The following is a 26,580-nucleotide window of genomic DNA, read 5'->3' on the forward strand; positions in this document are numbered from 1 at the left end:
TACAGATAAAAAGTAACAAAGTAGAAATCATTTCTCTTTATTTTTAAGTAGGATGGATCTTGCTTTAAGCAAATCCTTTGAGTATATGACTTATAAAAATTTGACTATACTTCCAAGATAAACTAGAGGTGTTTTTTTTTTTTTGCTTCATAGAATTATTTATAACAGTTCACCCATAAAAGTCAACTCTCCTTGGCACTTTTAACAAGTAATTATCCACAACCTTTTCAGAGCACGCTTACCTTTCATTTTAGTGTCATGTCTCTGTAGGCATAAACACAGGGTGTAAAGACTCAGGAGCAGATCACTGATGAAAGGTCTGAATTGCTGGGGAACAGAGCGATAACACAGTGGGAAGGGCCTTGAATGTGGCCGACCCAGGTTCGATCCCCATCATCCCATATGATCCCCAAGCACCACTAGGAGTGATACCTGAATGAAGAGCCAGGAGTAACCCCTGAACACTTCCAGATGTGACCTAGAAACAAAGAAACATAAAACAAAAACTGGTCTGACTTGGAAGTCTGAGATCTTGAGTTGAATCCCAACACTGTCTAGGCAGTGTGTTGAGCCTTGAGACATCCTCAGCACCACAATTCATATGTGACCCTGTCCAGCTCTGCAGTCAGACTGGGTGTCTGCACCATAGCCAAAGGTGCATCCCAGTATAGTCACCAAATGTTGTGGTGCCTGGTCATACATAGTAGAACAAAAGTGAATTGAAGGACAGGGGAAGGGAGAGCGAATGAAAGCAAACATATCAGGAATGTGAACACCAGTCTCCCAGAAATCCTGACCCCAAAGCCCAAACCATGACGTAGCAAGGTCATGGGCTACGGCTGGATTTTCTATGAATACTGGTCAATGTAACAGTGGCTGAAACAGCAAATGAGGTCTTGGGTCAGCACTGAGGTCTGAGGCTCTCTAGGGTAAGGAGCTGGCCTTCTAGATTTCCTCTGTGTAGCTCTTGCTGCTGAGCTGGGTTTCCAAGAGGGGCGTGAAGTCTCTGGCCCGTCTTCTGGACTGAAGGAAAAGCAGCAGCAGCACCAGACTAGCCAGAGCCACCAGAACTCCCACCGCCACCGAGACTGCTGCAGCCCAGCCTGTCGTCTCTGCAGCCACTGAAAGCAAAGCAGAAGAGATGCATTTGCCATTGGGATGTTCATCAAGGAAAGAAAAAAACCCATTTGCCTTTCCCAAGTATTTTTGTGAAGAATGCAAAATTATGCTGCCTGGGGCCAGAGAGGAAAGTTCAGTGCATAGGGATCTTGTCTCATGTGCCTAACCTAAACTTGATTTCCAGCATTTCATATGGTCCCCAGAGCTCAGCTACAAGTGATCCCAGAGCACAGAGCCAGGAATAAGCCCTGAGTACCACCTGTTGTTGTGTCTCACACTCTCCGAAAAACAAAATCAGAAAGACAATACTATTCTTCCTGGGAGAAAATGTCTCTTCTTTCTTTTCAACAAGTTATCACAAACACCATTGCTTTTCTTGAGGCAGTGGGAAGTAGCATCTTGTTATTTAAATATACTTCACCGCATTAAAAAAATTATAGCAAAAAGTTGCACAGAATGACCCATCCAAGGAAGACTGTAATGACTTTTCTGAGTGAGAAATTCCTTTTGTAAAGGATTTCTGGTCTCTGGAGGAATGGAGTTTACCAGGTTAGCTCATGTGCTTGGCATACAGGAGGTCTGGGTTCAATCCCTCTACCACCTGGTTCTCCAAACACTACTAAGAGCCATTTCCCAAGCACAGACTTCAAAGTAGCCCCAAGCATGATTGTTTATGGTCCCCAAACAAAATAAAACAATAATTGTATATGAGAATATAGTCATGCAAAAATAGCAAGTAGACTGAGTAGGAGCTGGGAAGTGAACTCTACCAGTGACAACACACATATGTCCTGCAATTAAAAAATGGCCTCTGGGGAATAAAAGAAAAATTATACTAAATATCTCTCTTAAATTTTCACACAGTAAATAAAATCTTCTCTTCAAATATCTTTATTAAACTATCTTCCACAACAGGAATGACTTCATTTTTAGTCTACCTAGGCCAACATAACATTTTTAAAAAAGGTTGTGTTTTAACATTTTTAATAAAAATTTTTAATTACATCTCTATGACATATACAGTTAGATAGTTCATAGTTGAGTTTCAGTCATATAGTGTTCCAACACCCATTCCTTCACCAATACACACTTCCCACCACCAATATCCGCAGTTTTTTCTCACTTATTCCCATACCTGCCTCTATGGCAGACACTTTTCTCTCTGCCTCTCTCTGTATTTCTGTCTGTCTCTGTCTGTCTGTCTATCTGTCTCCAGCCTAGTATTTATTCCTAGCCTTATGACTTTACCACAATAGTTATTATTCTAAAGTTACTTTTCAGAACCAAAATTGATTATTTGCTCAAATGTAGCCCAATACAGTGAACAAAGATTTGACCACCCTGACCAGTTTTTGTTTTTGTTTTTGTTTTGTTTTGGTGTTGTGCTGGGAAATACAACAGGGATCCCTCCTGGTGGTACTTCACAGAGCATCTGGTGTGGAAGATCTAACCTGGGTCTCCTTCCGACCAGCAGGCACTCTAACCATTGAACTCTCTCTGATCAAATCCTGATCATTAGAAGTCTCTGTTTTGAAAGAAACTGTGCCACATATACACAATGAAATATTATGCAGCCATAGGAGAGATGAAGTTATGAAATTTTCCTATACATGGATGTGCATGGAATCTATTATGCTGAGTGAAATAAGTCAGAGTGAGAGAGATAGACACAGAAAAATCTCACTCATCTATGGGTTTTAAGAAAAACAAAAGACATTACTGTAATAATGCCCAGAGACAATAGAGATGAAGGCTGGAAGGACCAGCTCACGATATGAAGCTCACCACAAAGAGTGGTGAGTGCAACTATCATAACAATGTCAATGAGTGAGGGAACTAGAAAGCCTGTCTGAAATACAGGCGAGAAGGGGAAGTGGAAAATGGCGGGCATTGGTGGTGGGAATGTTGCACTGGTAAGGAGGGTATTCTTTTTTTTGTTTTGTTTTGGCCATACCCAGTGACGCTAAGGGGTTACTCTTGCTCAGAAATTGCCCCTGCATGGGGGACCATATGGTACACCAGGGATTGAACTGAAGTCAATCCTAGGCTAGAACTTGCAAGGCAGACACCTTACCTCTATCACCACAGCTCCAGCCCCAAAGGCAGTATTCTTTATATGACTGATAACCAACTACAACCATGTCTGTAATCAAGGTGCTTAAATAAAGATATTATTTAAAATAAAAGAATAAAAAATGAACTTTATAAAAAAAAAAGAAGTATCTGGCTTGGAGGCATCCAGATGTGCACATTTTTCATTGCTGTACATCCCCTCCACAGAGCTCCTCTCATGATGCAAAACTATAGTAGAGAATCTCATTCTTCCAACTCCCCAGCACTGTCCACTGCTCTCTTACTCTCTGTTTCTAGGAATCAAGTCACATTCAAGACCTCAGAGAAGTGGAAAGACCTATTTTGTCCTTCTGTGAATGACCTTATTCCCTTCACACAGAGCCTCCAAGTTCCACCCATCTCGTGCATGTCCCAGGATCAGCCTCTCTTCCAAGCTGAACAACATCCCATTGTATGGATTCTCCATGTTGGGTCTATCCACTCATCCAGGCGTGGGCAGTTGGACAGCTTCCTCCTTTTATCTATTGTGAATCTTGTCACCACAAGCATGGCTATACAATTGGCTCTTTGAGGTGCCCACTTTCTAGTCTGTGCGGTTTACACTCAGAAAAAGAACAGCTAGAGATTTTGAGCAGCCTAAATTAATATTTTGGAGACACTGTCATGATGTCTTGAAGTCAGGATCCTGTTGACTGTCCCCACAGTGATTACATAGCAGCTTTCTCCCCAGTTATGTCTGTCTTAGTGCCAACCCACTAAAAGATATAGAACACTTTCTCATTGTGGTTTATTCTAGCTCCTAAAATTCTTCAAGTACAGGCCCTTCTCAACTACATAACCTTAACTCATGGTTCCTTCTCCCCAAGCACTAGCTCTCTCTTCACAGTCCTCTTCAGAGGCACCCAAGCTTATTGGACATAGGATCCCCTTTATAGAAAGAAAATTAAACAAATTTACTCAGCACCCTTCTTAATTAAATTTACTTTATTAAATGAACAAATATAAACTACCTCCCAATTGCACCCTAGGCTACTATAAACTCTCTGGATCCTTCCAGTGTACCCTTGAGGACAGTAAGATATTTTTATGACAAATAGATTACAACAGAGGCCTGAGAAAGTTGAAAAATGTGTGTCTTCTCTTCAGACTTCTTTTGGGGGTCTCCCAAAAGATATTCATTGGATCTAGATGTCTATAATTTTTGGCCAACTTTTCTATACTGGCATTCAGGAATGCAGTGTCATAAGACAATATGCAGTGTCAGGATGGAACTGGGGACATCTTATTACAAGGCATATACCTTCATCCCTGTGCTAGCATTCCAGTCCCTAGAAAAACTTACTAAATATCCTCATTCTCTTTACTCATATAGATAGAATTGTCAAATCAGGTGAAATCAGAGGTACTTTCTCCATGGAATCAAGTCTCCTAACAACATTTTGTTTTCTCAGACTATCCTGTGCCAGCCATACCTTTTTTTCTCATCTTTAATAGCCAGTTTAAAACTTATATCTAAATGTGATATATAGGGTTGGAGACATAGTACAGAGAGAAGGGGCTTTGATTTGTATGTGGCTGACCCTGGTTTAATCCCTAGCATCCCACATGGTCCCCTGAAACACCACCAGAAATAATTTGTGAGTGTAAAGTCGGGAGTAACCCCTAAGCACTGCTGGATGTGGCTCCAAACAAACAAAAAATAAAATAAAATAATAAAATAAAGGTGACATGCATATTTTAGAAAACTGCCAATAAACTTAATAAGCCCTAAATATATCCATTTAAGATCCTGGTTTACATTTTGAAATCATTAACCAAGAGGAGATCCAACGAAAACATCTTTAGAAGCCAAATGAGTCACCCATTTAGATGTTTTGTTAGTCACCTGGCAGGTCAAGGGCATAGCTATAGCCAAGTTGGTCTGCGGTTAAAAAGAATTCCTCGTTGGTCACTGGAGGGAAGAAAGGTACCATGTTGTACAGCCGGTTGTGACCAATGGGTGCCAGTTCCTGAGGCCAGGCATTTGCTGAAGGATTAAATCTTTTCATCCATTCATCAAAAACGGCATCAGTAAAGGAATGAAGTACCTGCAAGACAATGGAAGGTGGTTTTTAAGATTGAGAGGTCCAATGCACTCACCTAGAACTTGCTCTAACATGGAACAGGACTGTTTGCTTGTTTAACTTGCAACCATCAGTACTCAAGGCATACTTCAGGCTCTGTCCTTAGAGATCACTCCCTGCAGTGCTTAGAGACCATATGCATTGCCACAGTTGAAGCCAGGGCCAGTGACTTGCAAGTAAAGTGCCCCTTTAACCATTGTGCTTTCTATTCTAGAGCAAGGTTCTAATTGACATAAAACATTTCCATCTGTCAGCCTAATCTTAGCAATCTGTGGCTGGCATTTTTATGTGAGTTGTTTTGGTTTGGTTTAGTGGCCATGCCAAACGGCACTCAGGAGCTAGTTTCTACCTGGGGCTTGATGATCACTAACAACAGCACACAGGAGACCGGATGATTTTGGGGATGCAACTCAGGGCCTCACACATGCCAAGCAAGTGCTCTACCACTGAGTCACTACCTCATTCTCTTTAAATATGATTTGTTATTTTGATATCTTAGGGTGCTTAAGAAGTTTCTGACTCTGCACTCTGAAATTACTTTAGGCAGGGCTCAAGAAACCATAAGGGATGTTGGGAGTAGAACCCAGTTTGGTAACATGCCTTCTCTGCTGTGCTACTACTCTAGATCTAACTTTAGTTTTTTTTTTTTTTTTCCAGGTCTGGCTTAAGTCTTTCAGTGTGGTTAGAAACATTCTTTGCCATGTAAACAAGTAGAAACCCATGTTATAGATTTCATTTCAATTGGAAAACATTTAAGGTCTTTAACAAATGCATGTTTAATTACAAAGTATGGGAACAATATAAGCATGATGAGTTGCATATTCTAAGCAAAATTTAGAGGATTCTGTCTTAAAAGAAAAGACTATCTGTGTTTAGCAGACTTGATATGTGTCTTCTGTGAGGAAGAGGGGTGGGAGAGGAGAAAGAGACTGAGGAGAAGAAGGAGAGGTAACAGAGAAGGAAAAAAATTCAGAATGGTTTACCAAGTTTTTTCTCACTAGAAACACTCAGAATTTTATGCTCACATGTTGCAACCCTCTTATATGAGTTCTCAGTGTTGCTTCAGGGGAAGAAACTTCAAAAATAGTTTCCTGTACTCACTACTGTGAGTACAGTATTCATTCATCATATTTACTAGGAGTTTGTTAAGCCCTTGTCAAACTAGAAATTATCACTTGTTTTTAAAATATTGACAGCCCACCAATAAGATTGATATATATCTAAAAATACAAAACCAACCAGTATTGGCAGTTTTAAATACTATATATTATGAGGGCTAAAGCCATAATACAGCAGCTAAGTCACTTGTCTATCATGCAGCCAACCCAGGTTCAATTTCCAGCATCCCATATGGTTTCTTGAGCCCACTTGGAATGATCCCTGAGTGCAGATTCAGGTGTAAACACTGAGCACTGCCAGGTGTGTCACCCCCCAAAATACAAAATAAGCAAGCCAGAAGCGATTTCTGAGCGCATAGCCAGGCGTGACCCCTGAGCATCACTGGGTGTGGACCCCTCCAAAATGAAAACCACATGTGTGGACAAAGCATTGCAATAGGCTATAAATGTACGTTCTAAACAGCCTCTCTTCCTGTCAACAAATCTCCTCCTTCATCCCTAGCAGTGAAATTTGAGGATCTCAGAGACCATGTCTGTGCTTCCTACCGGTCTTTGTCCCTAATGCCAGTCACCCTAGGCTCTGAGACAGTGGGAGCTTGGAGGTACTTATTTCAATCAATGCTTATTAAATGAATTCATTCAGCACTTCCCACTTAACCCTTCTTTACAGCAATTACACTATAATTCATTTGAAATTTATGTTCCTAAGTCTCCTAAGAAGATCCTTAACACCCGAAGGTCATCAACAAGGATGACTCATCTTTGAAAATGTGAAGTAAGCATCAACTGATGGAGATGAGGCCAGAATGATAATTCAGTGGGTAGGATGCTTGTTTTGCACATGGTCAACCCAGATTTGATCCCTAACACTCCATATGATACTGAGCCCATCGGGAGTGATCTCTGAGCTAAGATTCAAAAGTAAGCCTTGTACACCACTGGAGAGGGTCCATGCTGAGTAGGTTTGTTGGTTGATAATAGAGCCATATAGAGAATTTTATTGCTTTAATATCCAACCTAAAAGGCTCCTTACAAGCCAATGCCACATCCTCCTCTATTTTCTAGGTTTTTCCTGCAGTTTTCTGGCTCAAATTTTGCAAGGGCTTGTTTCATGGTCTCTATCTCTGAGAACTTCATGTCAAAGTTCTTTTTACTCTAGATTGATTTGTCCATGACATAGCTTGTGGAAAGGAAAGGAGAAACTCTATAGACCTAGAATGATCCAAGTTTACTTCTGCAATAATTCACTTGACTTCAAAATATCTAACTTTGAGCAAGTATCAGAACTCATCCCTGCAACACATATTGCTGTTATTTATGTAGTAAATATTATGTTTAAGTTTTCCTGGGATACTTTGTAGCTTTGGCAACAGCAAATCCTTTCTGCTTATATTGTCTTATGTGGCTACATTTGAAAAAGTAAAAAGAATATACTGAATTTACTGAAGCAAAAATTTTCCCCTAAGAAGATGTTTAAAATTCATAACAGAGAAACCTAGCAACTCAAACCTTAAGGCCTGAACTGGGAGAAAAAAAAAGAGTTTTTAAATTCTAAGATCTTGACTCTAAGCAGAAAGGTTGAAGCCATGAAGCCAGGTTGAAGCATTACAAAGCTGAATTCAATGCATAGGCAACTACTTTAGAAGAGGACTGGTTCTCATACAGGGTGGAATTTTCTAGCAAGTAGAGCTCAGAACCTTATCTTGGAGATGGGGTATCAGTTTTTGGAAAGGAGTCAATGTTAGTGCAAGTCCATAAAAAAGATTGCCTGTGTGCTAAAACCTGGAAAGTCCAATTATGTTAGAAGTACTGAGAAAGAGAAAGAAGAAGGCAGATGGACAGACAGACAGTGATGTTGTGATTCATCATCCAGACATAGTCCTGGGGTCCTGCCAACCCTTCCAGCAAAATCTGTTTCAAGCATGGTGCCCAAACAATAGAGTTGAGTCTTCAGTAGCAAGAAGTATGACTGGCTGAGGGTCCAATATACAGTTCCCACATCCTTCCTCACTAATCTCAATAATGTTTATAGTGTTTACAGTGAACCTATGTGTCAGCTATGTCAGACATTTAATAGGAAGTCACTGGCTTAACCTTCATAGAGCTCTTCAAAAGTGTCATTTGAGCTGCGCCTGCCTCAGACACTGTGCGCCGGACTCACAGACCGCAGGAGCCAGTGAGGGAGTAAACACCCAGGGCACTCTCTGTGGACACCCCAGACCCACACACCGGCCCAGACACAGGTAAGGGAGAAACCATCCCCAGGTGTCCCCTGCGCGCAATCTACCCGCTGCACCAGACACTTGCAGACACTGGTAAGGGAGCGATCGCCCCCTTGGCACCCCCTGCCTGGCTCCCAAGATGCCCAGCTATGCCGGGACAGGCTGGAATCTGTGGAACAGAGGAGAGCATGGGACTGCTCCCCTGACCTTTGGGTGGGCTACAGCAGCCTGCTCCCCTGAGCCTAGGAGTGGACCTCAAACTCCAGGGGCCGAGGGAAGCTGCCGGGGGTCTGATTGAGGGAATTTCTTTGGCTGAGACCTGGAGTGGGGGGAGCTCAGCTGACTCCCAGACAGGGGAGAGAGGGCAGGGACCTAGGCTTAATAGCGCCCCCCACCATTGTGGCCAGGAGCGGAACTGCACCGGCTGGCAGGAATACGCAGAGAGAATTGACCAGGCCCACTGAAGGAAGAGGCAGTGCTGACTCTCAGGAAGGGGGTGGGGGTGAAGGAGCTAGGCTCAACAGTGTCCCCACCACTGTGGCCAGGAGCGGAACTGCAATAGCTGGCATCAAAAGGGTAGAACAACTGATCAGGTCCCACCAGAGAACACACGAGGAGCCAAACCTCAGCGACCTCACCCAACAGATCCCTCTAGAACCACGCTCAGGGAGGGGACCCATCCCCATGCCATAAGGGGCCAAAAGAGGCCGAATTTGGAAGGCACTGCACTCCAAGACAGACCAATAAATGCAAGGAAATATGGGTAAATCAAGGAGAACCCTCACATCTGGAGATATGGAGACAAACCCTGGCAAGTTTCCAAGTTCACCAAAAATGCACAGATCCATGGAAAGAAGACCTAAAAGCAGCATGAGGAAGGAAATGCAAGAATTGATAAAGAAAATGAAAGAAATGCTAGCCACCGAGTATAAAAAAAAAAATCTATGGATGAACAAATCAGCCAAACTAAAGAAGAAATGTTAAAGAACATGAGAGATTCCATACAAAAGGAATTGAAGAAATTAAAAGACAACGTAACAAGCCTTACGAGCAGAAACACACAATTCAAGAAGCACATTGAAGAACTCGAAGGAAAACTGCAAACAAAAAATGACCAAGAAACCAACAAAGAAATAAAAGGCAAAGCAATGGAAGGAAAATTCCAGTATCTAATGAACATGGACAAAAGAAATAACCTAAGAATTGTGGGTGTACCAGAAGGGGAGGAAATAGGGAAAGGGAAAGAACAAATAGTCAGAGAAATAATAGCAGAGAACTTTCCCACCCTCTGGAAAGAAAGTTCAGTGCAAATCCAGGAAGTGAAGAGAGTCCCTAATAAAATAGACCCTAATAAATAAACACTAAGACATATAGTAATGGCAAAAAAAAAAGAGAGAGAGAGAGAGAAAGATGATCTCCTTAAAGCAATAAGGGAGAAAAAAAAACCCTCAAGTACAAAGGAAGGGACATAAGAATCAAACTAGATCTCCCATTTGAAATAATTCAAGCAAGAAGACAGTGGAACAACATATTTAAATGCCTGAACGAAAGAAATTTGCAACCTAGGGTCCAATATCCAGCAAAACTCTCATTCATATGAGAGGGCAGACTAAAAACATTCTCAAACAAAAATAATCTTGCATTATTTGCGCAAACAAAACTGATCCTAAATGACCTATTCAGAGACAAACTACACAATCCAAACCCCCGATTGTAACAACAACCACCCTACACAACACAACTGCACAACAGTCCTCTCTGTCAATAATTTCCCTAAATGTTAATAGTCTAAATTCTCCCATTAAGAGGCACATAGTAGAGAACTGGATTATAAAGCATAAACTGGACTTCTGCTGCCTGCAAGAAACACACCTACAACTACAGGACAAAAACAGACTTAGAATAAAAGGATGGAAATTAATTATTCAGGCTAATAGAAAACAAAAAAGAGCAGGGACAGCCATTCTTATATCAGACCAAAATCCATTCAACCTCAAAAAGTGATCTGGGACAAAGAGGGACACTACTTACTGATCAGGAGAACACTAGATCAAGAAGTACTAACTCTGGTCAATATTTATGCACCTAATGTAGAGCCCAGCAAACTGCTTGCAAACCTGGAGAAACACATGAAGGGAAATGTGATAATTATAGGAGATCTCAATACTCCACTATCACTAATGGATAGATCCACCAAACAGAAAAACAGCAAAGACATAAAAGCCCTAAATGAAAAATTAGAAGATCTAGGGCTAATAGACTTTTATAGGACCCTCCATCATCAGAAAACAGAATACACATTCTTCTCAAGCCCACATGGAACCTTTTCAAAAATAGACTATGTCCTAGATACAAATCTAACCTATATAAGTTCACAAATGTAAGTAACATTAGAAGCATCCTATCAGATCACTATGCAACAGAGGTCAAAATTGATTACAAGAAGAAGAAATGAAGAAAAACTAATACCTGAAGATTAAACAACATGCTGCTCAACAACAGCTGGATCAAAGAGCAAATCAAGGAGAAAATAAATAGATTCCTTGAGACAAATGATAATAAAGAGACAGCCTGTCAAAATCTGTGGATCACAGCAAAAGCAGTAATTAGGGGGAAACTCATAGCAATACAGGCCTATGTCAAGAAACAGGAAAATGAAAAAACCAACAGTTTAAAGGATCACCTCAAGAAATTGGAACAACATCAGCAAAGAAATCCAACCACAACCAGAAGGCAAGAAATAATAAAAACCAGAGCAGATATAAACAGTATAGAAACAAAGAAAACAATACAAACAATCAATAAGACCAGCAGTTAGTTTTTTGAAAAAAATAAACAAGATAGACAAATCACTGGCAAAACTCACCAAAAAAAAGAGGGAAAACACCGAAATCAGTAGGATCACAAATGAAAGAGGAGAGATTACAACAGAACCCCAAGAAATACAACATATCATGAGATCATATTATGAACAACTATACTGAGTTAGGCTAGAGAACCCAGTAGAAATCGACAGATTCCTGGAAAAATACCATCTTCCAAGACTGCATAAGGAAGACCTAGAAAGCCTAAACAGACCAATCACCTCAGAGGAAATTGAAGATGTAATTAAGAAACTCCCTAAGAACAAAAGTCCAGGTCCAGATGGATTTACAGGCGAATTCTATCAAACATTCCGAGAAGACTTACTATCACTTTTCCACAGGTTCTTCCAAACCATCGAAGAAACGGGAATTCTCCCCAACTCCTTTTATGAGGTTAATATCACACTCATTCCCAAAGATGGCAAAGACACCACCAAGAAAGAAAACTACAGACCAATCTCACTAATGAACATAGATGCAAAGATTCTAAACAAAATTTTAGCAAACCAAATCCAGCACTTTATCAAAATGATCATACATCATGACCAAGTAGGTTTCATCCCAGGAATGCAAGGTTGGTTCAACATACGCAAATCAATCAACATCATGCATCACATCAACAACAAGAAAGACAAAAAACACATGATCATATCAGTTGATGCAGAGAAGGCGTTTGACAAAATCCAACACCCTTTCATGCTGAAAACACTCAGCAAAATAGGGTTAGAGGGAACCTTCCTCAAGATAGTTACAGCTATTTATGAAAAGCCCACAGCCAAAATTATCCTTAATGGTTAAAAAGCTAGAAGCATTTCCACTAAACTCAGGAACTAGGTAAGGCTGTCCACTCTCTCCACTCTTATTCAATATAATCTTAGAAGTCCTAGCAATAGCAATCCGACAAGAGACAGGTATCAAAGGAATCCAAATTGGGAAAGAGGAATTCAAACTATCTCTTTTTGCAGATGATATGATGTTATACATCGAAAACCCTAAAGAGTCCACAGTAAAATTCCTAGAAATAATTAACCAATACAGCAAAGTGGCTGGCTACAAAGTCAATACACAAAAGACAGTAGCATTTCTCTACACAAGTAATGAAGTTGAGGAGAGAGAGATCAAAAATACAACTCCATTTAAAATAGTATCAAAAAATGTAAGGTACCTAGAAATCAACCTTACAAGGGAAATGAAGGACCTATACCAGGGAAACTTCAAAACACTCCAGAAAGAAATTGAAGAGGATCTAACTTGTGTAGAGAAACACTACTGTCTTTTTTTGTAAACCTGGGTGGGACTGGCTCAGGAGAGCCAGAGCTATCTGCCCTTATTATGTCCTTACTGCCCCACTCAGGGGTAGTCTCTGTACTCAATAAAAACAGCAGTTTTGACAGGCAGCTGGGTTGAGATACAAGGTAGAAAACTGCCAGACTATATGTGTTTCATTCTCAGCCTGCTCTGGATTATTTTATGCACGACTTTGCTTTAGACCAGGGGTCTCAAACTCGCTGCCAGGAGGCCATTTGTGGCCCTTCGCACAACATTTTGTGCCCCGCGGCTGGCCTTCAAATATCGCAGTATTAGCGATTATTCACTTGCCGAATAATCGCAATAAAAATCGCATTAGTAAGAAAAAAATCGCATTAAACATTCGCATACCCCGAGCAGTTCTGTTCAGGGTATGCAAATGTTTAATGCGATTTTTTTCATACTAATGAGATTTTTTATTGCGAATATTCAGTAAGCGAAATCCCTTATGTGACCCTGCCTCACCCCGACTTTGCCTCCTGCGGACCCCAGGTAAATTGAGTTTGAGACCCCTGCTTTAGACTCATACACCTTGGCTTGGAGATATGGCATGGGGGCAGTGATTTTACACCTGAGCACAGCCAAGACGGACAGGCAGGCAGTAAGCCAAGAGTGGCCCCTGGGCATCACCAGGTGTGGCTCAGAAAAAGATGGCAAGAAAAAGAGTCTAGGATGATTATGATAAACTCTGTCAGTCTTGCTTTGCCTCTCTCTGGGGTTCTTTCCATAAAGAGAAAATGCACCTCCTTTGGTTTAAGCTTCTGGAGTTTGGGGTTTATGTTCTAAGCAGCTGGAACAAATCCTAAGTAATACACAGAAAAAGTATCTAGGGAGTAACAGTGTATTTTTCAAAGAGTATCATATAAAGGCTCTTGATCTTTGAAATCTCATCTCTCTTGCTTCATTCTTTCTTTCTTACTCCATGCCTCCCTTCCTTTCTACTTTTATTCCTTTCTTCATTTCTTCTCCCCTCCCCCTCTTCTTTCCTTCTTTATTTTCTCTTTCCTTCCCAACTTCCTTTCTCCCTCCTTCCCTCCCTCTTACATTTCTTCCTTCCTTCATTCCTCCCTCCCTCCTTCCCATTCTTCCTTACCTCCTTTCTTCTTTCCTCTCTTCCTTTCTTCCTTCCATCCCTCCTTCCTACATAGCTCCCTCCTATCTCTCCTTCCTTTCTTCCTTCCTTCCTCCATCTCTTCAATCCTTCCTCCCTTTTCCCTCCTTTCTTAGTCATTACTTCCTCCCTCACATCCTTCCTCTTTCCTCCTTCTTTCCTCTCTTCTTTCCATCCTTCCATCCATCCTTTTCATCATCCTCCTTCCCTCACATCTTTCCTCTCTCCCTCCCTCCTTTCTTCTGCTCCTCCTTTTTCCTTTCTTAGCTTTCTTTCTTTGTCTTTCTTTCTTCCTTATTTCTTCCTTTCTTCCTTCCTTCCTTTCTTCAACCATCCTTCCTTCCTTTTTTCCTACCTTCCTTACTCCCTCCCTCCCTTTTTTTTTTCACAGTGCCATTAGAACCCAGTCAAGTGCTCTACTACTGAGTCACATCCCCAGCCCTATGTCCAGTCTATAATCAAATCCAAGATCAAACACAATTAGAAAAAGTGATGCAAGACTCCTGGGATATATAAGAGACAAAAATTCAGTGCTTCAAGAGGTAAATAACTTCTGGAAAGTACCAGAACCCACCCAGTGCAAAGTGTAAATAATTAAAGAAAGCACAAGAGTATAAAGCAATTCATAATTTGAAGAGATAAAAGAACAGGAAAAAATAATGAGGAGAGATTATAGGTCTCAGAAGGACTATAAAACATTAAACAATAAATGCTTGAATAGGCACTATTCATAGAGTACCCAGTGCACAGAAGGTAGTAAAAGAAAAAAGTCAGCTGGTGTGTGCCAAGAAGATGCAAAGGATACAATAATGAAAATGATGTGAACAGCAATAGATCCACAGACTAGAAAGAGAAATAGCCTGAACTATAGAGGTGTTTCTGCTAAACTTGTGAACATTGGGCTTAGAAGAACTACCAGGGTTTATGCTTGAGGGAGTAGCAGCATCTTTGTTAGACACAGTCAAAAACAACTCAATTTATATCTGTGTAAAGGCCAAAGGTAATTTGAGGGTGATTAATAAATGCAGCAGTAAAGTAAAAGTTTACTGTTGGTGCCTTAAATATTCCATAGAAATCTGAAGCTCTATTTTGGTTCTAAAAATGGAATGCTTCAGAAGAAAGATACACATGTTTTAGTGTACAAATTGTGTTAGCTCTTACTGCATTCCAGTAAGAGTGGCTGAAGAAAGTGATAAACACTGGACTACAATTTGGAGGTAAATGAAAGCAAGTGCTTTCACAGGATCTGCATCTTGCAATCTTGAATCATGACTTACTTAATTATGACTTACCAAATACATGTATGTTGCAAAACCACAAAGACAGTCAAGAAAGAAAAACCATCAATAAGCAATCCTTTAAGGTAAGATATTTATAAAGTGAGGAAACAATGAGTAGCACAACACAGCTCTTGCAGGTTCAAAGAAACAGGACAAATTACATGGAAAGTGTCTCATTTATTTTAGATCCCTAGAGCACTAAGTGGGGAATCAGATCTAACCTTGCCTTGAGGCTTGCAACTCCCAGGCCATCTAGAGACAGGAAATTAATATTTGCATCCGGGGAAAAGGTGTCATGGAAATGAGCCACAGACACAGACTTAGGGAATTATCAGAGCACAATAAATGATCAGAACTGGTTCTCACTTCTGGTGTCTACATGTTCCTATCTAGAAGCTGCTTTTTGTCATCGCAGGTCATTTTACTGGGTAACATGATCATTCTCTTGGTGGCTAAGAATTCACAAGTAAATGGTACAGAAGTTAGAAGGGCCAGAGAGATAGTTCAACAGGTCAAGAGCATATTCTGGATGATGGAGACCCAGGTCTGAGCATAGTGATGGGAATAGCCTTGGAGTATAGCAAATCGCCTTAAGCAAACACCTGTTTTAATATTCAGAGCACACACCCTGCTTTCCTTAATCTTCTTATCCTGTGTTTTCTAAATACAGAAACATACACTTTGTTTTAATCCCCTCTTACATCCTACCTGATTGGCTGACACAAGAGTCCACACTCTACACTCCCCGAATATAAATATCCCTTTCCCACCTACAATAAACTGAGTTACTAACTGGTGGATGCTTCTTGATGAATATTGCATTCTTCCAGGATCTAACCTCACCAGCGACTTCTACATTTTGGGATCTGACCTCATCAGAATCACTTTCATCAGAGCATCACTGGGAATAGCCTCAAAATAAAGTCACTCGTTAGCTACAGTTCCATATGAAATGTTATAGGATCAGACACAAATTAAAAGTTTTGACATACCCTACATCCCTTGACAGAAACTGCCCAGATCTTTGACTTAATCTTATAAACTTCCAAGCCACTAAATTTGGTTTAGTTCTATAAATCCTGAACCATGTGGCCATGTATGGATGTGCAACATCTTATCATTTTGTTGTAGTGTCAGACCCACTAGTATTATGATAAATCTTATGGGGGAAAGTTCCATCAAAATCTTTTATGCTCTGGAGCCTAAATAGTAACACAGAAGGCTCAACTGACACCAACCACAGCCTGGTAAATGCATATGCACTGGCTTTAGTAACACTATGGAGAGATAGAACAGTCACTTCAAATTGACCTTTGTCGATCTAAATTTTGATTATTCCATTTCCCTTTCTATTGTAACGAGCAATAGAAAGTAAATTTGTTTTTACCTGTATGGAGTCAGGGTAGGATGGTGAACAGAACATCGAGGACACTGGTGGTGGGATTGGTGTTTGAACATTTGATGCCTGAAATGACTGTATTATGAACAGCTTGGAAAAATAATGTATTATATGAATTAAGGAGGAAAAACATTATGGCAAAAGGGCAAATGTCAGATGATCTAACTCATCACTAGAAATTAGACAAAAACAAATGAGAAAATGCCATATCATACCAAACAGTAACGAGCACTAGGCCTGAGTTTACAAAACTCATATACCAAGAAGTGGGGAGGTCATGTTGGGTAATGAAGTAATGGGTTTGAAGTAACCCAAGGACAGAAGTGCTAGGGATGAAGCAATAGTTCAGCTGGTAGGACATGTGCCTTGCATTTGGCCAACCCATATTCAATCCCTCACACCCCATATGGTGCCCTGGAGATAGCCAGGTGTTGCCTAAAACGAACGAACTTAAAAAGAACAGTAGTGAAGAGTTGTTAACACTTTGGTGGTGATGAGATATGGTAATGCACATCAAATCATATATGTGAACTTTATCATAAACATATTTGGACTACAGTAATTTTATTAAAATGCATTTTAAAATGTTGGGATGAAATTTCTAAATGAGATAATTCCTAGCAGTAACTTTTTAAGCCTATTTAGGGCTCAGAAGATGGCTCAATAGCTACTGCTATTTGTATGGCAAACATGAAGCCATGAGTTTAGTTCCCACTGCTACCCACATACACCAAATATGCTGTTTGGACCCATTAATGCCTCCAAGAGTTTATGGTCTGTGGTACCCAGTCAGCTGTGAGCAACACAACAATTCAAACTCTCACTCCTTAGCAAGGTTTGGAAGGCCCCCACCTGGTAAATTTAGGAAAGTATGTAATAACTTAAAAAGTGTGTTCATTAATCATTGCAAGAACATAAATGTAGAAGAATATAAAACTGAAGCAGAAAAATGTTGATAATTTATGGGTTTTTGAATAGTTTTACCTATAGTTCTATAATTACCAATCACTGAAAAATCATTAAACCAAAACAAATGAAAACTTGATGTAAATCAGTGTCTCTTTGACAGGGAAAGCAACTCAGCATCAGTGCATTATTGCCTTACATGGGTAAGGCCCTGACTTTGATCCTAAAACAAAACAAAAGTCTTATTTTCACAGCTCATGATAATAGACTGTGATTTTTATTTTAAAGAAAGAAAAAAATCTAATTTTAAGTGTTTTTCTATTGGAAAAATAATAAAATTTATGCTCACTTCTATTTTTTTAAATAAATGGTCAAAAGCAGAAGAAACAATAGATCTATAAAATGGAGCAATAGTTGTATAGAAAAGAGTGATCGATCTATAAAACAGAACGGTAGATCTATAGAACAGAGCAAATAGATCTATAGAACAGAGCAATAGATCTTTAGAACAGAGCAATTGATCTATAGAATGGAATGATAGATCTAGAAAATGGGCGAGAGATCTGTAGGAAGGAACAGTAGATCTACAGAATGGAGTATAGATCTATGGAATAGAGCAATAGATCTATAGAAAAGAGCAGTAGCACTATAGAATGAAGCGATAGGTCTATAGCATGAAGTGATATATCTACAAAATGGAGCAATTGATCTATAGAAAGGTGCAGTAACTATAGAATGGGGTGATCGATCTGTAGAAAGATCTATAGAATAGAGCTTATCAGAACAGTGTGAGACTGGGGAGAAGGAACGTAGGAGGACAAGGCTGAGAAAATGGTGGAGGGAAACACTCTGGTGTGTTGGTGGTATGTGGTGTTGGGCTGTTGTGTGCATGATAACCTGCCATTGACAGCATTGTACAATTGTAACTCATAGTGACTAAAATTGTTTTTCATTTACATAAAGTCATACTAACTTACAGGTATACTTGTATCTGTGACCTTTGTCATGGTAAAAAATGAATTTTACTAAGTTTGTGGCAGCCTGGAGCAGAGGAATCAGAATGGTTTTTATAGGATTGACCTAGTATTATTCATCAGTTCTTGTCAGAAACTTCATTCTTCATTCTGACTTTATATTCCTATGGACTTATGCACCCACCTAATGAATCTATCTTATTCAATTGGCTGCCACTATTAAGACTTACAAATGATAAAACTGCTTGTATGTCAGAGTGCACACAGAATTTCAGTGTTAAGAGTGAGAAGAAACTGAAGATGTTCAGAGTATTTCCCATACAACCACTGAATTCCCCAGCCACTGAGGAGCTGAAAAAATTAGAACTTGCCGAAAGTACCTTGTTAAAGTAGAACATCAAAATTCACCCTGAAGAATAGTTTCTTTGGGAACTGCAAAGAAAATTACGTGTCTCTTACATAGTTTCTTTCATGGCCCTTAAGTGAACTATTTATAGTCTAGTGGTTTCCCTCTTTTACCTCTTTATTTCTTCTAGATTATATCTAAATCTAATATTGAATACAGCACTACTTAGTATTCCTGTTACCTACCCTTTATTTCCATAAGAAATGTATGCATTCTCTTCACTACTTTCGGGATTATTAGAATTGTGATCACACGCAACTTTAGTTTCTCTCTTGCTTGAAGACATTTAACCAAAAAATAATTTTAGCAACCCTTGTATGCAACGTCTTTGCATGAACTGTCAGGTGCATTTCAAATTCCAGAAGCCACAACTCTGTCCACTTATCTGCTTTAGTCTGAATCTCAAAATGGGATTTAATAAAACATTAAAGGCTGAATTGGCTTCAACATGAAACTTTTTTTTGTAAATAATCTAAAGTAACAGTGAGTTCTAGAACTAGTGTCAAAAGTTTATTTCTTCTGTTCCTTCAAAGAAAAGGCTTCAGGTTTTTTGTCCATTTATGCGTACAGGATAACAAATCAAAGAAAATAAAAATTAGAATAGTGAAGGCATTAAAGGGAACAAAGACAAGAATGATTGAAAAAACTGGGAATTTTGAAGTCTGTGTAATTCATGAGATTGCTCAGCCATAGCCTCCTAAAAGGGGCTTCCACTTGAAGCAGCATGATAAATATAGACATAGGGTGGTTCCTACTGCAAAGAAAGAATATTGACCCCATAGATCAAGTATTGGCAATGTCTACAATTCAAATAGGGCTCACAAAGTGTTTATTTGGGGGGGGGGTTGGGGGCATACCTGGTGCAACTCAAGGATTACTGCTGGCTATGTGCTCAGAAATTGCTCCTGGCTTAGAGGACCATATAGGATGCCAGGGAATTAATCCACAATCCATCCTAGGTTAGCGCATGCAAGGCAAATTCCCTACAGCTTGCACCACAGCTCTGGCCCGTCACAAACTGTTTTGATGAAGTGTGATTAGAACATCTTCATTCTCTCATGTGATATCCTAGGTTGCATTCACTCCAGAATCAGCATTGAATATTGCAACTTCCAACATCTGATCAGGCCTGGACTAAGTTTAAAAAATATCTGCTATGTGCCCTTTATAGACAAGTCAAGCTGAGTTCTGCACACATAGTGGGCTTCCTCATAGAAATCTCGAGACTTAGGATGCTGAAAAGCTGTAGTACCTAGTAGTTAGTGTCACCATTTGCTCCTTTGTTAGGAAATTCTTGAGGGTCTAATCTCAATGTTTTTTAGTATCTTATCATTTTATTTATATATTGGAATACTGCATAGCAATATGCTACTTTCCTCACAAAGATGAATTGTGCAGAGCCAACTCATGGACTCTAACCTAAATGTCCAACAGCCAATTGACTGGATCAAGAAGCTGAGGTTTACTCATGGAATACTTCTCAGTCATTTAAAAACAACATAGGTGGAATTCATGGTGACTGTGATAAGCAAAATAGGACAAGAAAAGAAAAACATTATCATTCCACACATTTATATGTGGAATATAAACATCCAAAGCAAGAAAACTGGTAAATAATAATAATTATTATTTTCAGACTGAATAATGCACTAGTTAGCAGAGGGAATGGGAGGGGGTTAGGGGAATGGGATGTGGGCATAGTTTTGACAATGTGATGGCCCTAACCACCATATTTCTAAAAACCAATGATTCTGCCCCCTGCAGGATTTTGAAATGATCCTGGGCAGTGGGGGGAGAAGATGATGAGTAAGTAGGGAGTGTGTGACAGTAGCTTCAGTGCAACTTGGGGCACTGCTCTCTGTTCGCTTAAAGAAGGTAGTTATTCAGAGGACCACTGAAAGACTTTTTTCTGAAAAAGGGGAGTAGACCAAATAAATCTGGGAGCCTTGACTTGGTGATGGGTGTACCAGTTCTATCAAGGTATAAAAAGGCACCCCTAAAATGTTACCTTGCATAAGAGGCAATAGCAAATCAATAAAGATTTAAAATATGTTGTGTGCATGAATCATAGAGCTGAAGTTATAATCTAATTAAAATATACTTAGAGATATAAAATCTAGATCACTAGATACAAAAATGTATCTTTGAATGTATCTTTTATCTAGAAGATAAAATATCTGAGATGCTTGGCAAGAGCCAAGGGCTAAGATAAGAATTAAAAGAATAATAAATACACCAAATCAAAACAACAAAAAGGTATCATCTTACACCACAGAGACTGGTACACATCACAAAGAACAAAAACAACGAGTGCTGGAGTAGATTCAGGGAGAAAGAAACTCTCATTCACTGCTGGTAGGAATACCATCTAATACAGCCTTTCTGGAAAACAATATGGATATTCCTCAAAAATCTGGAAATTGAGCACCCATATGATCCAGCTACCACTCCTAGGGATATAACCTAGAAACACAAAAATACAATACAAAAAATGTGCTCTGTACTCCTATGTTTATTGCAGTGCTATTTACCATAGACAGAATATGGAAACAACCCAGGTGCTCAACAACAAATGAGTGCTAAAGAAACTGTGGTACATCAACACAATGGAATACTATGCAGCTGTTAGGAAAAACAAAGTCATAAAATTTGCCTATACATAGCTGGACATGGATACTATTATGCTGAGTGAAATGAGACAGACACAAAATAGTCTGTGAGATTTAAGAAAAATAAAAGACAGTTCACCTATAACAACCATACAATAGACATGTGAACCAGAAGGACCAGCTCATGATATGAAGCTTACCACAAATATCAGTGAGTGAAATTAGATAAGTTATTGCACAAACAACTACCAGACAATGAGAGAGAGAGAGAGAGAGAGAGAGAGAGAGAGAGAGAGAGATAGAATGCCTGTCTCGAAGATAGGCAGGGGTTGGGGGAGGAGGGAAATGGGGAACATTGATGACAAAAAAGTTACACTGGTGAAAGATGGTGTATATTCGGTGACTGAAACCCAACTGCAAACATTTTTGCAACCAACATGCTTAAATAAAGAAATTAGTAAAATAAGATAAAATAAAAAACACTAAAGAACAGCAAAAATGGCAAATTATTCAAAAGTAAGCCCTCCGCTTTTTTAGAAGTGGGTTCCAGAACCCACATTTCTGACAATCCCTGAATTTATTACTACCACTCCAATATATGAGGAGAAATATTGAAAGAAACATCTCTATCAACTATTAGGCATTCTTGAAACTCTTCCTTTGCATTTGTTGATTGGGGAGCTCAGAAAGCTTCCTCCACCTTCAGTAAATGTAAGTTAAGAGTCATTGGGGATTATGTCACACCTTCCCTCTTTATATCTCTAATTTTTGGTACCCGGGTAAAAGAATAAAAGTCATAACTCATGTTGGAACTATCTTTGGCTTTATGCTCACCAGTCATTTGCCGTTGGCCACAACTGTCTGCCTTAAAGAAGATGAGTAAGAAAGCTTCACCAAGGTTAGCAAATGCCAAGCCAGCACTTAACTCTCTTTTCTCCCACTGACTTTCATAAAAAAAAAAAAAAACACTGTTATGTTTTATGATAACGCTTATATTGTCCTTGGTAGCTGTGAGAGCGTCCTCCTATTATCTGCATCTATTAGGAGCGGTCTTTAATGAGCACAACACTTTCCCTCACAACTGGATCAGGCCCTGGGTAATGCTTTGCATGAGAGTGGGAAACAGAGGCTCCACGAGCTTTAATGAGGCTACTAGGATGCACAAGTCAGGGCTAAGTACAACTAATTTGGTGAGTAATCACCGTTCTTTGATTCTGCCACGTGGGCCCCAGGAGGGCAGAAAATCAAATTGTTGTCAAGTGCTGGTTTTAAGGTGCATTGTACCATGAACTGAATCTTCCCAAGGCTCCCAGATCCACTTTAGTTTCAGGCCTAACCTCCAATGTGACTGACTGTATTTGATTTCACTTGTTTTCATTAAGGGGATCTCTATTAGTTCTGGAGCCACCAGAGTTATCCAGGGCAATGACTGGAAGGCCTCCAGGTCTTTAGTTACTCTCCCCAGGCCAACTGGAACTGGGTTTATATATGGGACTGATCAAAAAGTAACTGAAGTTAAATGAAGCTGAGGATTGAATTCTATGTACCAACAGGAGTTGACTGGCTAAATCTGTTAAAAAAAAAAAACACTCTTCCTTGACTCTCAGTTTGGAGTAAGATACCAGTATGATAACGTATGGCTAAAAAAACTTTACTTAATACTTGCCTCAAACAATAAAACTATAAATAAGGGAAGGTGTGAAAGATAAAATACAGGGGCCTGGAATAATAGCACAGCGGGTGGGCATTTGTCTTGCATGCAGCCAACCTTGGTTTAATCCTAGGCATCCCATTTGATCCCCCTGAGCCTGCCAGGAGTGATTTCTGAGTATAGAGTCAGGAGTAACTCCTGAGCACAGCCAATAGGTTGTACTCATAGGGTTTAGGGTTTACAAACATTAAAGCATTTTAAGATAGTATAAAAGCTAATAATCTTTTATTTCCAGGGAAAAAAAAAACAACTCATTCAAAAGAATGTATGCACACCACTATTCATTGCAGCACTCAGAAAAATAGTAAGAGTTGGACTCAACCAATATGCCCAAAAGGCGAGTGGATCATGAAGATGTGGTACATATAGGCAATAGAATACTACTATAGCTGTAACAAATGATGCAATCATGCAATTAGCTGCAACATGTTTAAAACTGGAAGATACTATGTTAAATGAAGTAAGCCAGAAGAAGAAGGATACATACAAGATGATATCACTTATATGTAGTATTTAGACGACCTGCATGAATATATGCAATGGGTTAAATAGGCATTATAATACCCAGTATATAGTGAGGAAAAGGAAAGAAATTGAGTAGAAATGATGGGAAACAGGAGCAAAGGGCTCTCAGGTGCATTGTTTGTGCTAAGAAAAGACAGAACTAAATATTCAAGCCAGAGCCAACAACAATGAAATTATAAGACCCAAACTTTAACAACAAAACTTTAAAAGGTGTCTGTTTTCATGTCAGGCTGGGTGTAGTGGAATAGGGTGGTATCTGGGAAACATAGGTGAAGGGAAGATAAGACTGATAGTGGGATTGGTGATGAAACATTGTATGTCTAAAGCCAACTATATATAACTTTGTTATTTATATAACTTATTTATTTTTTAAATAAAAAATTTAAAAGGAAAGGTTTATGCCTTTCAGCATGTCATATCATTGCTGTTTGACACGTCCAAATACATCTCATATTATGTGTGGCTGCAATGTCAGTCTAAACTCAAAAATGTTAGAGTGACATTTACAAAATGTGTGTATATACATATGTAGATGTATCTAGTACAAAAAACGTGTATTTTATGCTTGCTTAGATATGTTAAAATTTTAAAATAAGAATACATAATTTTATGTATAAAACCCTGAGATAACAGAATTTGTGTCCTGGTAAGATAATTTATCAGGGAACTTTGCCCTACTCTTTCTCTTTACCATCTGAGGCACCAGCCTCAAGAATGTGGCCATCAGCAAGTGAGAAAGAAGAGACATCTTGAGAATTGACTCAGTCCTTGACTTTAGATGTCCCAGCCTTCAGAATAGTGAGAGATGAGTTTCCTGATGATATTTTTAATTAATATCTTTATTTAAGCACCATGATTACAAACAGTTTATAGTTGGGTTTCAGTTATAAAAAAGAACACCCGCCTTCATCAGTGCAACCTTCCTACCATCAATGCCCCCGTCTCCTTCTTCCCCCACCCTTTGCCTGTATTCTAGACAGGCATTCTACTTCTCTCACTCATTACCATTGTTATGATACTTATCAGTGTAGTTATCTATCTAACTGTACTCACCACTCTGGTAAGCTTCATATCATGGGCTGGTCCTTCCAGCCCTCATCTCTATTGTCTCTGTATATTATTACAATAATATATTTTATTTTTCTTAAAACCAGTAAGTGAGTGAGACTATTCTGTCTATCTCTCTCCCTCTGATTTATTTCACTCAGCATAATAATTTCCATGTTCATCTGATATTTTGTTTTGGTTTTGGTTTTTGGGCCACACCTGTTGACACTCAAGGATTACTCCTGGCTCTGTGCTCAGAAATTGCTCCTGGCTTAGGGGACTATATAGGATGCCAGGGGATCAAACCACAGTCCATCCTAGGTCAGCCATGTGTAAGGCAAACACCTTACCGCTGCACCACTGCGCAGGTCCCTGATGATATTTTTTTAAACAGTATGAGAATAGTACCTAAGGACAATCGAAATGATGGAAAGGAAGTGCATCTAGGCCAGAGACGGGTCACTTATGGCAATGATAGTTGGAAATGATCACTCTGGACAAGAATTGGGAACCTAAAAAAAGTAAAGTGATATGCATTATATTCTTTTAGTATTGCATACCATGGTGACTAAAATAAAAAAGGAGAAAAAAGGAGAGAGATAGAGAGAAGAAAAATGTCTGACATAAAGGCAGATTGATGATGGTAGTAAGTGACAGAAGGGGAATTGGGGAAATTGGTTGCTGGAAATGAACACTGGTGAGTGAATGGGTATTGGAGCATTGTATGACTAAATCTCAACTATCAGCAACTTTTTTAAACTGTATCTTACAATAATTTAATTTTAAAAAGCTTTTAATTAACATAAGACAGTCCCTGCCCTGAAATTATCAGTAGGACTTAGTGTTCTCCAGTTGAACAGAAACAATTTTGTGAAACAGCAACAGCAAACGAGGTCACTCTTGATTGATTGATTGATTGATAAGGATAAAAACAAGTCCACTTTATAGTCAGACAAAATATGAACATTTTCAAAGTCACAAAATACCCAATATAAAAAGTAGCCCTTTCTGAGATAATAAGAATGATGGTCATAAGGTTCAGAGTATTAGTATACTTGAGAATCTAAATAACCATGAAGTTCCTCCTTTAACCCTCTGGAAATGGTAGTTCCTTCTCATAGCTGTGAACCTACTAACAAAACAAACTCAAGGGGCCAGAGAGATAGCATGGAATGGAGGTAGGGCATTTGCCTTGCACGCAGAAGGAAGGTGGTTCGAATCCCAGCATCCCATATGGTCCCCCGAGCCTGCCAGGAGTGATTTCTGAGTGTAGAGATAGGAGTAACTCCTGAGTGCTGCCAGGTGTGGCCCACAAACCAAAACAAACAAACAAACAAACTCAGATGTGATGTTTGTGCTAATTCAAGTCTGTCCCCCATTCTCCTATGTTCTGGCTAACAGAAACTTTCTTTCCTGCAGGAAACTCATAACTAGTTGTGTATTCACACACTAACCTTCTACTTCACTTTACACAGAGATAAATTGGTGGTAACATGTAACCCCAACCTGGACAAGAAGGTTTAACTGCTTTGGGGAAGGCAGATAGACCAGGCCTACTGGTATTGTGTTCCTGATGTGATGAAATGTAACTGATCATTTTTTTCCTGCTAAGTACTAAGCTAGTAGCTTAGTGTGGCTGTCAATAGCCACTCCAGTTTCCACACAAAAAAACCCACTACATATAGGTAGAAAGTTGCATCTTCTGTGCCCTCCCTCATATTTTGCAAATCAGAAGACAATTGATTCTTCTAAAATCCTCAGCCATTTATAATTTAATTAGCTAAT

At 39.4% G+C, this 26,580-nt stretch overlaps 1 protein-coding gene across 1 annotated transcript in view; it reads right to left on the reverse strand.

Moving 5' to 3' along the window:
- Window positions 1-945: 945 nt before the first annotated feature.
- Window positions 946-26,580, reverse strand: part of DCT (dopachrome tautomerase) — a 52,130-nt gene continuing 26,495 nt past the window's right edge. The window contains exons 7-8 of the mRNA XM_049778515.1: window positions 5,078-5,279; window positions 946-1,121 (exon numbers count right to left, since the gene is read on the reverse strand). Of these exons, the coding sequence (XP_049634472.1) occupies window positions 946-1,121; window positions 5,078-5,279 (378 nt within the window). The remainder of the gene's footprint in view (window positions 1,122-5,077; window positions 5,280-26,580) is intronic.

The sequence above is a fragment of the Suncus etruscus genome, chromosome 8 (genome assembly GCF_024139225.1).
Source record: "Suncus etruscus isolate mSunEtr1 chromosome 8, mSunEtr1.pri.cur, whole genome shotgun sequence".
NCBI classification, from domain to species: domain Eukaryota; kingdom Metazoa; phylum Chordata; class Mammalia; order Eulipotyphla; family Soricidae; genus Suncus; species Suncus etruscus.